Source organism: Ahaetulla prasina, chromosome 2 (assembly GCF_028640845.1).
Source record: "Ahaetulla prasina isolate Xishuangbanna chromosome 2, ASM2864084v1, whole genome shotgun sequence".
Taxonomy (NCBI): domain Eukaryota; kingdom Metazoa; phylum Chordata; class Lepidosauria; order Squamata; family Colubridae; genus Ahaetulla; species Ahaetulla prasina.
In genome coordinates, this window is record NC_080540.1 from 13,762,944 (window position 1) to 13,779,780 (window position 16,837).

Below are 16,837 nucleotides of genomic sequence, written 5' to 3' on the forward strand. Positions count from 1 at the left end.
CAGCCATTCCAGCATGATGAGATTCAATGCAGGTTGCCCTTTTCACTACTGAATACACAATACAGCAATCCAGAACAATTCAATTCCCAGTTGGGTTGTTTTTAAAAAGTTTTTTTTCTAGCCCTCAAGATAATTGATAAAAGTGCATGGGTAGCATCCCAAAAGCCATTAACTGCCATTCCAACAAACGAACCTTAAGATTCTGTACTTGCAACATTTCTTATCTTACAGCCCTGTTTCATCGACTTTCCCCATTTCTACAGAAAGCAAAAACCCATCTTTTCAAAGATTGGCATGTTGATTACTTTTAAAGCATGAAGTATCCACTGCCTCTGTAAGGATGCTCCTAAAACTTTCTGTCAGGAGTCATAAATTATAGGGATGGTTTAGGTTTAGCAAGTTGTCAGAACTCTTTGTCAACTATGGTTTGGACGTTTACAGTAACTCCTGCTTAGCACAATATCTGAATAGAACCGGGAAGATTTATGGCGATTTCATGAATGGGAAAGTAGCCAAATAATTATTATGCAACACTGAAAGGGTAAATCTATGCCGAATCTACAGCTGTGGATGTTTTAAGTTCCCTGCTCTGAAAAGAAACCTCAGCTGATTTTAGAAAGCAAAGCCAGCTTAGTACTTGAATGGGATCACTAGAAAAATATATATTTTTAGAATTGAAAGAAACATCCTGAAAGAAAGCAACAACAAGAAAGCAAGTTCCAGGCTGTTGCCAAGGAAAAAAGGACATGGATATGATCATGAAATCACTAGGGATTAAGAACAAGGCCTTATTTTACTACTGTTTAGCGACATCTGAATTAGTTGACAAAGAGGGAAGAGCATCTTTAAACTATTTGGCCAAATTTGCTTGAGATTTCTAGACCAGGGGTCTCCAACCTTGGCAACTTTAAGACTTGTGGACTTCAACTCCCAGAGTTCCTCAGCTGCTGAGGAACTCTGAGGGTTGAAGTCCACAAGTCTTAAAGTTGCCAAGGTTGGAGACCCCTGGTCTAGACAGTTAAAAACAACTTATTTCTCTATAATGGTATATAGTCACTATCCTATTAAATAGTGTTTTGTAACGTGTGAACAGCACTGAGCTCAAGATCTGAGTTTTGGCTTTCTTCCTGTACAGGTAATCCTGACTTACAATTCATTTAGTGACCATTCAAAGTTACAATGGCACTGAAAAAAGCGACTTATGACCGTTTTTCACACTTATGACCTTTGCACTCCCCCCATGGTCATGTGATCTAAAATTCAGACACTTGGCAACCGATTCATATTTATGATCATTGCTGTGTCCCAAGGTCACACGTGATCAACTTCTGTGACCTTCTGACTAAGCAAAGCCAAAATGGGGAAGCCACATTCACATATCACTCCTGTTGCTAACTGATCAACTGCAGTGATTCACTTAGCAACAGTGGCAAGAAAGGTCATATGATGGGGCAAAACTCATTTAACAAATGTCTCACTTAACAGAAATTTCAGGCCCAACTCTGATCGTAAGTCGAGGACTACCTGTACTATTACTGATTCTTCTTAATAAAAGGGGGGAAAAATGATACTGTGCTTGCCATTTTCGAAGACAATGCTCTACATTCTCCAGAACATCTGTTCCCACCATGCTTATCAATGCCCCGGGTTTACAAAAGCCAAATTATGTGACCTTCTCTTTGTTTTGCTTGTTGGGTCGGCAGAAAGGGCCATCAAAACCTACAAAGGCCTGGTCTCCATCTTGAACACCATGCTTATATTCACAGCCACGTGATCAAAGAACTTCCTGCCCAAATGTCTCAGGTGGATGAACTGCTTTATTTCTGCGGTACAATTTTAGAGGAGGAACCACGCCTACTACTTCCTCCAGCAGATCCCTCGCTCCTCTGCCGTTTCCTGTAGAATTATTGCCTTTTTAAAAAAAAAATACCTGGATAAAATTTTGAATCTATGCCTCTTGTTTATACAACCAAGGATTGTATTAGCTTTTTTGCCTGCTGCCGACTCCTGTTTCAAGTGATCGTCCACTCAGAAGTCCCTCTCACAGTTATGATTTCTGAACCAGGTTTTGCTTAATCTGTACTTACTTGTACCTTTGGTTTGTCCTGTCCAGATGTATAACCTTGCTCTTCTCCACATTAAATGTCATGTTGTTGGATAGAGCCCATTCTTCAAGTCTGTCAAGATCTTTTGGGATCCTGAGCTTGTCTTCTGGGGTGTTGGATGAGGACAGATCCCAGGAATCCATCTCCTACCGCCTTCTATTTGAGCTAATTAGATCCCTTTGACTTCCCAGACTATCCAGGAGCTTCATTTCATGTACGCTCTACTCTGCTAATCCACTAGGCCCTTCCCACACCCGTCCAAAGAATCCAGGGCTTCCACCCTCTACCACACTAGCACTAATCCTATCCCACAAAATTCAGGGATCCTGGCTCATTACCCCTACAACTAATCCCTACAGCCCACGTCCCTCCCTCAAGAGCTCAGGAGTCCCCGCTTTTCCACTTCCCACAGCTATCCGACTTCCTCCTCCTTCAACGTATGAGGACTTTGATCTCAGTCACGCTGGCCTCCATGACGTTCTCCGCCGTGGTCTTGCCGTGCTGTTCCTTGAGGTGGCGGCGAATGGCGGGCTTGTGGGCAAAGCGCACGTCGCAGTAAGAGCAGCGGTAGGGCCTCTCGCCACTGTGGAGGTTCATGTGGTCGTGCAGCGTGGACTTTTGGGTGAAGCACTTCCTGCAGATGGTGCAGGAGTGAGATTTCACCCCGCGGTGAACATTCATATGCCGGTTGAGGTTGCTGCTGTGGTTGAACTGCTTGCCGCACCGAGGGCACATGAAAATGAAGTGATGGGCCCGCATGTGGAAGACAAGCTTCTCCACCCCTTGGAAGACTTCATCACACTTGGTACACTTGATAATCCTGGAGATCCCGCTACCTCCCCCGAGGGTCCCTGAACTGCCCCCTCTCCCAACCATGGGAAAGGTGGAGAAAGGACGACCACTCAGTCCTGCAAGGACCAATCCCATCCCACCGCTGCTGCTCTGGCACTCGGCCGCAACAGCTGCCGCCTCGCTGGTCTCCTCCAAGTAGCCTCCCCCAGGGATGATCAGGAGGCCTTTACCTACGTCATCCTCAGAGAGGCTATAGGAGGCCTTGACCACACCATGCTGAGCTTTCTCTGGTGTCGATTCTGGAGAAGACACGATGGCTTCTGCCACCGTCGAGTTGACTTGAGGTTCTTCCTGGTCTCCGGATTCAGCTTTGTTCCACCCCGGTAGAGGAGATAATTCTTTGTCCCAGGCTTGCTGTGGTGAGCTTTCCTTGTTCCAACTTTGCTGAGGCGATGTGTCTTTGCTCCAGCTGGTGCCCATCTGTTGCTGTTGTTGCTTCTTCTGCCGCTGGGCCACTTCCATGGCCGATTCAATCTTCACGATGCAGATGTCCGAGACGGAATCTTCATACCCAAAATCCTCCTCCTGCTCCTCTTCCTCCTCTTCGGCCTTCATCTCCAACTCTTCTTCCAATGGGAACTCCAGCTTAACGGGCCGCTGAATGGACCTATCAACCATAAGAATACATTTAGAACATTAGAAAGTTTGAGGCACAGGTAATGCCACTGTCTTACAAGGAATTAGACGATTAGTTTATTATTGCAAGCCAATTATCTCTCCAGTCTAAGCAGCTCTATCCATCTCTAGAGACAGGCAGTTCTTCTCAGTATAGGTAGCCCTTGACTTTCGACCAGAATTGAGCCCCAAATTGATGTTGCTAAGCAAGACAGTTGTTAAATGAACTGTGCCCCATTTTATGACTTTTATTGCCATAGTTGTTAAGTGAATCAGTGGAGTTGTGATGTTAATAACACATCTGTTAAGTGAATCTGGTTTCCCCATTGAGTTTGCTGGTCAGAAGATCACACCTCATAATAATAATAATAGAATAACAGAGTTGGAAGGGGCCTTGGAGGTCTTCCAATCCAACCCCCTGCTTAGGCAGGAAACCCTACACCACTTCAAACAAATTGTTATCGAACATCTTCTTAAAAACTTTCAGTGTTGGAGCATTCACAACTTCTGGAGGCAAGTTGTTCCACTGATTAATTGTTCTAACTGTCAGGAAATTTCTCCTTAGTTCTAAGTTGCTTCTCTCCTTGATTACCGTATATACTCGAATATAAGCCGATCCGAGTATAAGCCGAGGTCCCCAATTTTACCCCAAAAACTGGGGTAAACTGGGGACTCGAGTATAAGCTGAGGGTGGGAAATGAGGCACCTACCGGTTGGGGAAACCCTCCCTCCCTCAGCTGAGAAGGCTGGCGGCTCCCCCGCCCCGCCCTCTCACTGCACCGGCAGGGCTTCCCCGCGCCGTCCGGTAAAATGTGAAAAAAAGAAAAAAAAACAAAACTCGAGTATAAGCCGTATATACTCGAGTATAAGCCGAGGGGCTTAAAAAAAACAACAACTCGAGTATAAGCCGTATAGACCCGAGTATAAGCCGAGGGGACGTTTTTCAGCACAAAAAACGTGCTAAAAAACTCGGCTTATACTCGAGTATATACGGTAGTTTCCACTCATTGCTTCTTGTCCTGTCCTCAGGTGCTTTGGAGAATAGCTTGACTCCCTCTTCTTTGTGGCAACCCCTGAGATATTGGAACACTGCTATCATGTCTCCCCTAGTCCTTTTTTTTATTAAACTAGACATACTGAGTTCCTGCAACCGTTCTTCATATGTTTTAGCCTCCAGTCCTCTAATCATCTTTGTTGCTCTTCTATGCACTCTTTCTAGAGTCTTAACATCTTTTTTACATTAGGCGACCAAAACTGAAGGGGATCACACGACCTTGGGACACAGCATAATGCAATAATGCCAACATAAACCAAATATCATATAAATGCCAGGATCATGTATTTCTGTATCTCATGCAAGTACATGTAGTCCTCCACTTACGACCATAATTGTTGAGCCCAACGTTTCTGCTGCTAAACAACACAGTTATTAAATGAGATTTGCCCCATTTTATGATCTTCCTTGCCAGTTATTAAGTGCATCACTGCGGTTGTTAGTAACATGGAATACTACAACCGTCATAAATATGAGTCAGTTGCCAAGCATCTGAATTTTGATCACAGGGATGCTGCAACAGTCATACGTGTGAAAAATGGTCGTAAGTCACTTTTTTCAGTGCCGTTGTAACTTTGGTCACTAAATGAACTGTTGTAAGTGGAGGACTATCTGTATTTACACAGGATAGACAACTGCAGCAGAGAACTATTATTGGTTTGGCTGCCCAGATTGTTACTTTGCTTACCCAATATATTCCTTAGAGCACACAGTTAAAGAAATACCACCAAGAACAATTTTAAATAGCTTGCATTGGTCAGCTATGGTGAGTAAGAATCACCTCTAGATGACCAGGCAGGAAACCCTTTTCCCCCCCAAATATACTGGTTCTTTCCATGGATTTTTTTTTTTCCTTTTAGGAAGGAACTCAGACTAGTGGTGAAAAGGGCACTCAAACAGGCTAATAACTGTTTTGTACAAGTATTTGCAAGACTGAGCAATTCTTCAGCAAACCTCTTGCGCGAGTGCACTTTATTGGATGAGGTAGAGCAACCCACAACACTGGAAGACTTGAATTTCCGGTAGCCTCCAAATTTGGACGTTTCTTCCTTGAGGTTGATCTTGGGTTCGATGAACTGGGACAGGGCATTTCGACATTTCTCCACCACGTGCTCCATCTGGAGGTAGCTGGCAGCGGTCAGATAGTTCACAATGTCCCTGACGGCAAACTCGAGTGCTCCAGTGTAGCAAGAGAGAAGAAGATCGGCTACAATTTTGGCGCTGTGCATGAGGGAAACTTGGAGCTCGGAAGAAGGGTTGAGCAGGAACTGATCTCTCAGGAACGGAGAGCAGGCTGCCAAGATGACTTTGTGGCCACGGAACTTGAGGCTGTCCGCCACAATGGTGACATCACAAAAGCGCTCCTCAAAGCGCAGCTGGTTCATGTTGCGTAGGGTGGCCGCCTCGTGGCCAGGCAGCTGAAAGCGAAGGAGCTCCACGCCAGACGCCATTTTGGCTCTTGAGAGGTGGCCGACTTTCACACAGGGAGGAAGAATAGAAGAGGCTGAGGGATCAGGGTTGAAGAAAACAGGCACTGGAAAAAAAAAAAAGGGAGAGGAACAGGAAACTGAATTTAAGACATTAAATAATCTCACTTTGGACAAAGTGCTACAATCATCTCCCATACCACTCCCAAGGTGCAAAATCTTATTTATCCACTTTGGAATTAGCAAGTTGCATGAACCAAGCACGCAAGTCCTACCCAATTAATCATCCTCTAATTGGAATTATAGACATTAAAATGAAAAAAAAATGCATAATATTGGCTGAGTTTACACAGTGTGTTATGTCATAGGGTGGTTTGTTTGGCTTTAGCTAGCTATATTGTTTTGAAACCAGCCTTTGTGGCATATAACCAATGTTTCATGGCTTGGCGTGAGATATATAGCCATCCTAAACCTTTTGCTCTTTTTTAAAGGATAAGAGAAGATAATAAACTGCTCTACGTCCTAAATCGTAGTTCAAATCAAAACCACTTATCAGATGTAAGTTTGCTTGTTTCACACCACTTATTACGCTACAGATCGCAGTTTTACAAACAACTACAGAAGTGTTCTAAATCTAAAGAGTTGACTGATCTGTATTGCAAAACTTCAAACTACCACTAGACAGCTGCCAAGAAGCCTGGCAAATAAAACAGTTCTCTGCTGCCATCCAATGGTTGGGTGGTGCACTGCAGTCCAAATACCAGCAACCTGTTTTGTTTGATGTAGGAACCTAGCATTTTCTTCAACTTCAATGATTTCAAATCTTTATTGTCAATGCACAACATATGTACAATGAGATTGGTACAATGTCATGTACAATGATATCCCAAACTTCAGATTCCTTTATCAATCATGTACTACAGAAATATGGGAGGGAGGGGGGAGGGAAAGCCAAACGGATTTAAGCACATTTTTGTTCCCCAAAGTTAAGAGTTATTGTGACCTCAAGTGTCTCCATCCTGGTTTACACAACCCATCAATGTTTGATTTTTAGCTTGGGACGTTAAGAGAATCCAATCAATATTATTCTGCTCTTTAGTTCAGGGCTTGCAATATCATCTCTAAATCCGGGCTTCCCTTGCAAAATATCAATGCCTACGCTGCATATTTTTTTGAGGTTGTGCCATGGAGAAATTATTTTCTACTTCCCTACCTACGTCTTTCACTTCACCTAATAAAGATGGCCTGTACGTTTAATTTAAAAGAGTCCACGTTGCAGGCATCGAGCCAACGGACACGGCTTTTTCACCGCACATGTGAGCATCTGTTAAAGACCTTGGAGTTTTCATATCAAATGATCTAAGTGCCAAAGCCCACTGCAACTACATAGCAAAAGGCTCTAAGAGTTGTAAACCTAATCTTGTGTAGCTTCTTTTCCAAAAACACTACACTACTAACCAGAGCATATAAAACATTTGCTAGACCAATTCTAGAATACAGCTCGCCTGTCTGGAACCCTCACATTTCTGACATCAATACAAATGAACGTGTCCAGAAATATTTTACAAGAAGAGTTCTCCATTCCTCTGAAAACAACAAAATACCTTATCCCACCAGACTTGAAATCCTAGACTTAGAAAACTTGGAACTCCGTCGCCTTCGACAAGACCTAAGTTTGACTCATAGAATCATCTATTGTAATGTGCTTCCTGTTAAAGACTACTTCAGCTTTAATTGCAATAATACAAGAGCAACCAATAGATTTAAACTTAATGTTAACCGCTTTAATCTAGACTGCAGAAAATATGACTTCTGTAACAGAATCATCAGTGCTTGGAACACTTTACCTGACTCTGTGGTCTCTTCCCATAATCCCAAAAGCTTTAACCAAAAACTTTCTACTATTGACCTCACCCCATTCCTAAGAGGACCATAAGGGGCGTGCATAAGCGCACAAACGTGCCTACCGTTCCTGTCCTATTGTTTTTCTTTTTCTTCTTATATATATATGTATGCTTATACCTCCTAATATTTACATATATATGTTTATATACTATATAATCTTTTGTATGATACCTATATATATATATAGGTATATATATATTGTTGTGACAAAATAAATAAATAAAATAAAATAAATAAAATCTTCACGTGCGCGCCAACTTCAGCGCGAACTATTCCGCCGCACAGAGGTTGCAAGCGGAGAGAGCGCTTGGAAAATTTTTTTTTAAAAAAGGAAAATATAAAAAAAAAGCGTGGATTAACTTTACGGGCGATGGCTGGGGAGGTGTGGCATTAATTCCACACCAAAGGGGGAGCGCCGTGGGAAAGGGAGTCAAACCTCCGTGGTGCGTGTACACACACACACACACGTGTGCGAAAGTCTGCCGCATGGCTCCTCTCGGCTTTCCCCACCTGGCGCCCTCCCGGCGCGCTGGATCAAAGATCGGAAGCGATTCCTCGATTGCAAAGCGCCGCTTTCGAGACATCGAAGAAAGAAAAAAAAAGGCGGGAAGCTTCGCTTTTCTCTCTTGCAGCAGCACAAAGCCTAACCTGGAACCCTTTTCTTTTTCTTCTTCTGCTTCGTCTTTTTTCGGCCGGGCGTGCGTGCAAAAAAGAAAGAGCTTGCACTTTTCTTTGCAACGTTTCCAACCCCGGGATCTTCTCCCATGCACAGTTGCACACACAAAACCACCCGCTCGGTTGCTGCTGCTGCTGCTGATCCTTGGCTCTCTTTGCGGGCTCCTTTCTTCCTTGCAAAGAACCAGTTTTGCTTCCTTGCAAAAGAACCCGAGACCCACCCACCCACCCCTTCCCGGGTGCAGCAGACCCCCCGCCCCCCCTTCCCCAACCTTTCCCCCCCCCACCTCACCTGGATCGAGGTTCCCCCTCTCTTGGAGGAGAGGGGACGGCCCCAAATCGCCCAAAAAAAGAAGGCGGCAAGCCAAAAGAAAGGAATTAAAGGGGCCTCCTTAAAGGGCCAGAAACGAGGGGGCCAATATTTGTCAGCCAGATAGAAAAAGAGGGAAGAAAAAAAAAAAACTCCGAAAAGGATCAATGAAAAGAAGGTGGGAAGAAGCAGAAAGAACTTCATTGCATTGTGGGAGAGAATATCCACCCGTGGGATCCTTTAAATGCCCACCTCGCTTCCCCTTTAAGGCCAGTGACGTCATCAACCCGCGCCTGGAGGGCAAGAGGGGAGGGGTGCGTTTTTCACAGCCTCCTCCAAATCACCTTGGCAACTAATCCCTCCCCCCTCCCTCCTTGGAAACCTCTTTTGTAGAGATGGAGGAGTTTTGGGGGGGGGGGGTTTCCCCCTCCCCTTTTTTTTTTTTAAAAAAAGAAAAGAAAATGATGAGGTTTCCCCAAAGGGGTAAATGAGCTGGAAAGAGGCGGAAGCTTTCCGACTACACCGCCTTCGAGATGGCAGCGTGCAAAAATCAGCCCGAAAAGCTCTCCAGCCCTTCCCAGTGGCAGAGCTTGTCAGGGCTGCAAGAAATTTCCTTTTTACTCATCTAAACAACCGGCTTCCCAATGATAGATATTTAACTGCTTTGAGTCATTAGATTTTTAAAAAGTCCTGCAATTGCCCAAACCGACCTTTAAAAACATCCCCTGCTTTGAATTTGCTTGCAAAAAGCGGTGCAGGTAGTCCTCGACTTGCGACCACAATGAAGCTTCAAATTTCTGAATAGAATAGAAATAGGATGGAATGGAGCGGAACAAGAATAACATTATTGTCACTTTGAACGTACAAATTGGCTTACATTAACATAAAATTTCACTGCAGATAGCTCTCAAAAGAGTCTTCACTTCCAATATACACTACATAAACATGACAAAATAAATAAATAATTATTCTGTGGCTAATATTTGTTGATATTTGTTAAGTGAATCTGGCTCCATTTTATGGCCTTCCTTGCTGCTATTGTTAACTGAATCACTGCAGTTGTTAATAATACGGTTACTAAATGAAACTAGTTTCCCCCGTTGATTTTGCTTGTCAGAAGGTCGCAATAAGGGATCGCATGACCCCAGGGGGCACCGCAACTGTCATAAATATGAATCGGTGACCGAGCATCCGGATTTTTGATCATGGGATGATAGATCGTTCCCCGAATGGGTTCGAATTTCCCGGCTGGGAGAGCCTCTCCAGCAGATTGGAGCGTTGCCGATGTATTGGAAGAATTGAGATCGAAGCGAGCTGCATGATGGCTGTTATTAGTGGTAGAAGTCGTCAGATCTATGATGCAGCAAATTTCGTTTTTTCTCCTTCAGCGCCTTTGTTCATCACTGGAGCTTTTAAGAAAAGACTGGACAGCCACCTGTTGACTTCAGTAACAGAGTTGTTAATGCCCAGAATGCACTACCTGACTCTCTGGTCTCTTCACAAAATCCCCAAAGCTTTAACCAAAGACTATCTACTATTGACCTCATCCCATTCCTAAGAGGTCTGTAAGGAGCGTGCATAAGAGCACCAGCGTGCCTACCGTTTCTGTCCTAATGTTCCCTTTGACTGTATCCAATTCGTATGGTTATTTCATGCTTATACTTATACAGTATATACTGTTGTGTTTGACAAATAAAATAAATAATCCAGAATTTGTTTGAAATGGTATATAGTCTTTTGCTTGAGCAGGGGCTGGAGTAGAAGACTTCCAAGGTCCCTTCCAGCTCTATTCTGATTCCTGATCACAGTTCAAACTTACCAAGGAGCTCCAGAAAATGAAGTGACAGAAAAAATGGTTTAAGTACAGCATAGAGGATATAGATGACACAGTATTTTGTTACTCTTTTGTTTATATTATTGTAATGCTGGTTATTTCCTGTGACTACAAAAATCAATATTGTGTTTTAATTCAGGGGTGTCAAACTCCCAGCCGATGGGCTGGATGCATCATGCGCTGGCCACACCTATGACAGGTTTAGCAAAGGTGAAAAAAGTCATGATATGTCACGTGACGACACCATGACAACGCGAGTTTGACACCCCTGTTTTAATTTGATACGCAGAGGATGAGTGTATCCTCTGCTAGAAGTTGGTAATGAAAGTGGCATAAGCAAATAAATCTAATAAATAAATAAATAAATATGCTTTGGGTAGAAAATGAATACAATTGAATACACATACGAGTTCTTACTTGGGTTTATGACATAAAGACAACAACATTTCAATACTGCACTATTCTAATTGCATCAATGAAATGCCATCTATAAGACTTGTTTTAATAACTTATGCTCTATTGGGGTAGTGTTGGCAAGACAGAAATAATGGATGGAAACTAATCAAGGAGAGAAGCAACCTGGAATTTACAAGAAACTTCCTGATAGTGAGGACAATTAACCAGTGGAACAGCTTTGCCTTCAGAAGTTGTAGGTGCTTCATCACTGGAGGTATTGAAGATGAGATGGACAGCCATTTGTCTGAAATGATATAGGGGTTGGACTAGAAGACCTCCAAGGTCCCTTCCAGTTCTATTTCCTTCAGAAAAAGGTTCAAGACATTTTTGCTAATAAATTCACTTTTATATGTTGACCAAGGAGCCAAGGAGATAACTGGGTTAACAATTTGCAAAATAATAGGGATTGGTTCAATCTTACTGACTCTAAAGCTGTCAAGCGTTTCATTTCTATCACCATTATTCCTCCTGGCTGGCACATTTGGTGGCTAAGGCAGGAGTGAGGGAATGGACTTGAGAAATAACGGAGCTGGCGGTAAGAAGGGTGAAATATAAATAAATAATTAAAATGGGTAATGCCTTTTGAGGTTGGGAGGTGATAGATACTTGCAGCTATGAGAAAGGTGTCTTTGGAAGAGCGATCTGTCAACCCCAGAGACGATTTCCATCCATTATTACGACAGATCTTAGGGAAAGTATTGGGACTTCAGCTGTAAAGGATCCTGGATGGAACTGATTATCTGGATCCAGCGCAGAGCCAGCTGTGAGACCGAGACAGAACTAGCTGTTCAGGTGAATGACCTTTGTTGAGACTTGAATGTTAGGAATGCGGCTTTCCTTGCCTTGCTAGGTTTCTCAGCTGCGTTTTATGCCATCAATCATAATATATTATGGAACACCTATAGGAACTGAAAGGGTGGGGGGCACTGCTTTATAACTGTTCTCCTTCCTGAGTGGGGGATATCAGTCATGAGGGCTGAAGGATGAGATGAGACCCATAACCTCTTTAATGTGGGGCATTGCACACTATACAATATATAATATCTACATAAAGCCAGCAGAGGAGGTTATCTGGAGTTAAAGGTAGAATATCAATACAATTTACAACCATTTGCATAATGACCAACCAATTTTATGACAGCGTTAAAAAAACAGACTTACAATTGTAAGCAAAATTCAGGAACTTAGCAACGGGAAGGTAATTACAATGGTTGTTATATCCTGGGTCACATGATCACCATTTGTTACTTTCTCATCTGGGTTCCGACAAGCAAGTCAATGGGAGAAGCCAGATTCACTTAACAATCATATGGTTTACTTAACAACCAGTGATTTGCTTAATAACCAATAAAAGGTGGCCAATTGGGCACCTAACAGTTGTCTTACTTAGCAACAATGGAGGTTCTGGTTTCAATTATGGTTGTTAAATTGAGGATTACGCTCTCACAGAGAGGGACTTCTCAGGGTGCCGTCCGCCAAGCAATGTCGGCTGGCGGCCCCCAGGGGAAGGTCCTTCTCTGTGGGGGCTCCCACACTCTGGAACGAGCTTCCCCCGGGTTTACGCCAAATACCTGACCTTCGGACCTTCCGCCGCGAACTGAAGACACATCTCTTTATTCGCGCGGGGCTGGCTTAAATTTTATTGATTTTAAATTATCTATTATTAATTTTAATGGGGTTTTAGTTTTATATATTTTAAAGTTTTTTGGGGCCAATTATAAAATAAGTTTTTTAATTTGTATTTTAAATTGTATATTGTATTGTTTGTTTTTATTTTTGGCTGAACACCGCCCTGAGTCCTTCAGGAGAAGGGCGGTATAAAAATCGAATAAATAAATAAATAAAATAAAAAAATAAATTATCTGTATGCTAATAACATCTAACTAGTCATTTCAACATAGTGATGAAGAGATTGTGTGAAAGTTCTCACCCAGGTCTTGTGGAGTAAGACAGAGTGAATGAGTTGAAACTGATTCCCAGGAAAAAAAGAATCTATTTTTCCAGTACAGGTAGTGTTGTGACCCAGGCCCAAGTAGTTATTACCAGACACAATCGACATATTTTATTAGAACAGCTGAGAATTACTTCATTCTCAGCTTAGCCCAAATTAAGTCCAAAACAAAGTCCTTCGGCTTTATCACAAACTTTAGCACCCTGCCAAAAGGTCTGGGCCTTCCCCTGACTCCAGGACTGGCCCATTGTCCTCCCCAGCCTCCTCACTGTCTGACTCTGATGCCAGCTCTGCAGGCTGCTGGCAGACCAAAGTAGTCCTCAACTTACAATGGTTCATTTAGCGACTGTTCAAAGTTACAACAGCACTGAAAAAAGTGACTTATGACCATTTTTTGCAGTTACAACCTTTGTAGCATCCTCCATGGTCATGTGATCAAAATTCAGACGCTTAGCAACTGGTTCATGTTTATGACCGTTGCTGTGCCCCAAGGTCACGTTTTGCAACCTTCTGACAAGCAAAGTCAACGGGGAGGCCAATTCACTTAACCACCGAGTTATTGACTTATCAAGTGCAGTGATTCACTTAACAACGGTGGCAAGAGAGGTCATAAAATAGGGCAAAACTCACTTAACAAACGTCTCACTTAACAGCAGAAATGCTGGGCTCAATTGTGGTTGTAAGTCGAGGACTACCTGTAATTATTCAGTCTGTATTGGATAAATTCCCTCCAGAAAATAAGGGGAGAGACTCCTACAGAGAGAAGGCTACACTCATATCAGGGGTGAAATCAGTGGTGGGTTGCCCCCGGTTCGGACCGGTTCTATAGAACCGGTAGTAAAACTGGCATGAGGCTCTGCCCACTGACCCAAAGGTCATCAAAATTCTTCTGCGCATGCACAGAAGAGCACGTGTGTGCACGAGTGGAGACAGCGCCCGCATGGGCACGATACGAACCAGTCAGAGGTGGGTTTCAGCTGGTTCTGACCAGTTCTGCGGAACCGGTAGCGGACATTTTGGGTAGTTCGGGGAACCGGTAGTAAAAATTCTGACTGCCCCACCCCCATCTATTCTCTGCCTCCCGAGTCCCAGCTGACTGGGAGGGAATGGGGATTTTGCAGTATCCTTCCCTTGGAGTGGGGTGGGAATGGAGATTTTACAGTATCCTTCCCCTGCCACACCCAGCAAACCATGCCCACCAAGCCACGCCCGCCAAGCCACACCCACAGAACCGGTGGTAAAAATTTTTGAAACCCACCACTGGAACCGGTAGTAAAGGTAAGTAGAACTGGGTACTTACGGGACCGCCTTCTGCTACCTCATGCCTCCCACCGACCCGTACGCTCGCACAGAGAGGGCCTTCTCAGGGTGCCGTCCGCCAGACAATGCCGGCTGGCGGCCCCCAGAGGAAGATCCTTCTCTGTGGGGGCCCCCACTCTTTGGAACGAACTCCCCCCTGGTTTACGTCAAATTCCTGACCTTCGGACTTTTCGCCGCGAACTGAAAACATATCTGTTTGTTCGTGCGGGGCTTTCTTAAATTGTTTAATTTTAAATTCTAAATTTTTTCTCTGGTTTTAATTGGGGTTTTTAGATTCTTAATTATTTTAATTTCGGCCATATTGTATAATAAGTTTTTTAATTGTATTTTAACTGTATATTGCTCTTTTTTATCCTGGCTGTACACCGCCCTGAGTCCTTCGGGAGAAGGGCGGTTTATAAATCTAATAAATAAATAATAATAATAATAACCCACCCCTGCCCCAGGAATGGGGACAGAATGGGGATTTTGCAGTATCCTTCCCCTGCCATGCCCATCAAGCCACGCCCACCAGGCCACACCATGCCCAAGCCATGCCGACAGAACTGGTAGTAAAAAAATTTGGATTTCACCACTGACTCATATTTATACATTTCAGAAAAGGAGAAGAAAAACAATACAGTCGTACATATATGCATAGGTAATAGATGATGTAAGAGTAGATATTCATCATTGGCAAACTTCCCTGCCCTTCCTACCCTTATTTTACCCTTATTATCCTTAGGAAAGAATTATTGTTTTAATAAAAAGAGACATATCAGTTACTTTGCGAAAGAAATTCAGATAAAGCATACTGAGAACCGAGCACTACAAGGTTGTCCCGATTAGCACATATTCCTGCGATTTTGCAAAGACACAAATACAAGATATGTTCTATTTCGCAAACACACTTCCACTCCTCCAAGAATTTGTTTTCCTCACAGTCTTGACTAATATTTGGTGATTTGGTAATATTTCTGTTTGGTGATACGGCACTTACATTGCAAATACCGGATTGGCTTCCGGTAGGGTTATGAGTACAGTTCAAGGTGTTAACATTAATCTATAGCAGGGGTGTCAAACTTGTGTTGCCACGTTGTCGTCACATGATAGAAGAAGAATAATAGAATAGAATAGAATTTTTATTGGCCAAGTGTGATTGGACACACAAGGAATTTGTCTTGGTGCATATGCTCTCAGTGTACATAAAAGAAAAAATACGTTCATCAAGGTACAACATTTACAACACAATTGATGGTCAACATATCAATATAAATCATAAGGATTGCCAGCAACAAGTTATAGTCATACAGTCATAAATGGAAAGAGATTGGTGATGGGAACTATGAGAAGATTAATAGTAGTGCAGATTCAGTAAATAGTCTGACAGTGTTGAGGGAATTATTTGTTTAGCAGAGTGATGGCCTTCGGGAAAAAACTGTTCTTGTGTCTAGTTGTTCTGGTGTGCAGTGCTCTATAGCGTCGTTTTGAGGGTAGGAGTTGAAACAGTTTATGTCCAGGATGCGAGGGGTCTGTAGATATTTTCATGGCCCTCTTCTTGATTCGTGCAGTATACAGGTCCTCAATGGAAGGCAGGTTGGTAGCAATTATTTTTTCTGCAGTTCTAATTATCCTCTGAAGTCTGTGTTTTTTTGTTGGGTTGCAGAACCGAACCAGACAGTTATAGAAGTGCAAATGACAGACTCAATAATTCCTCTGTAGAACTAAATCAGCAGCTCCTTGGGCAGTTTGAGCTTACTGAGTTGGCGCAGAAAGAACATTCTTTGCTGTCCTTTTTTAATGATGTTTTTGATGTTAGCTGTCCATTTTAGATCTTGCGATATGATAGAACCTAGAAATTTGAAGGTTTCTACTGTTGATACTGTGTTGTCTAGTATTGTGAGAGGTGGAAGTATGGAAGGGTTTATCATTAAAATTGCAAACCCAATTAATATAAAAGTAATCCCACTTTGTCATTAGTCTGTAAAATTATTGTGTATCTTATGATTAACTTGAGCAGCTGAATATCATGGATTCTTATTCATTCATTAGACTTTTATCCTGCCTTTAGAATGGAATAGAATTTTATTGGCCAAGTGTGATTGGACACACAAGGAATTTGTCTTGGTGCATATGCTCTCAGTGTACATAAAAGAAAAGATACGTTCATCAAGGTACAACATTTACAACACAATTGATGATCAATATATCAATATAAATCATAAGGATTGCCAGCAACAAGTTATAGTCATACAGTCATAAGTGGAAAGAGATTGGTGATGGGAACTATGAAACGATTAATAGTAGTGCAGATTCAGTAAATAGTCTGACAGTGTTGAGGGAATTATTTGTTT

The 16,837-nt window shown here is 42.8% G+C and overlaps 1 protein-coding gene across 2 annotated transcripts; it reads right to left on the reverse strand.

Annotated features, from left to right (window-relative positions):
- Positions 1-964: 964 nt before the first annotated feature.
- Positions 965-9,183, reverse strand: ZBTB12 (zinc finger and BTB domain containing 12). 2 transcript variants are annotated; one of them, XM_058171670.1, is made up of 3 exons: positions 8,926-9,183; positions 5,581-6,160; positions 965-3,564 (listed from the first exon to the last, which is right to left on the reverse strand). In XM_058171670.1, exons 2-3 carry the CDS (start codon positions 6,075-6,077, stop codon positions 2,538-2,540), a joined length of 1,524 nt encoding a protein of 507 aa, XP_058027653.1. In that variant the 5' UTR covers positions 6,078-6,160; positions 8,926-9,183; the 3' UTR covers positions 965-2,537. The 2 variants fall into 2 exon arrangements, with proteins under 2 accessions (XP_058027653.1, XP_058027652.1); XM_058171669.1 differs by lacking the exon at positions 8,926-9,183 and adding an exon at positions 8,607-8,748.
- Positions 9,184-16,837: the final 7,654 nt, after the last annotated feature.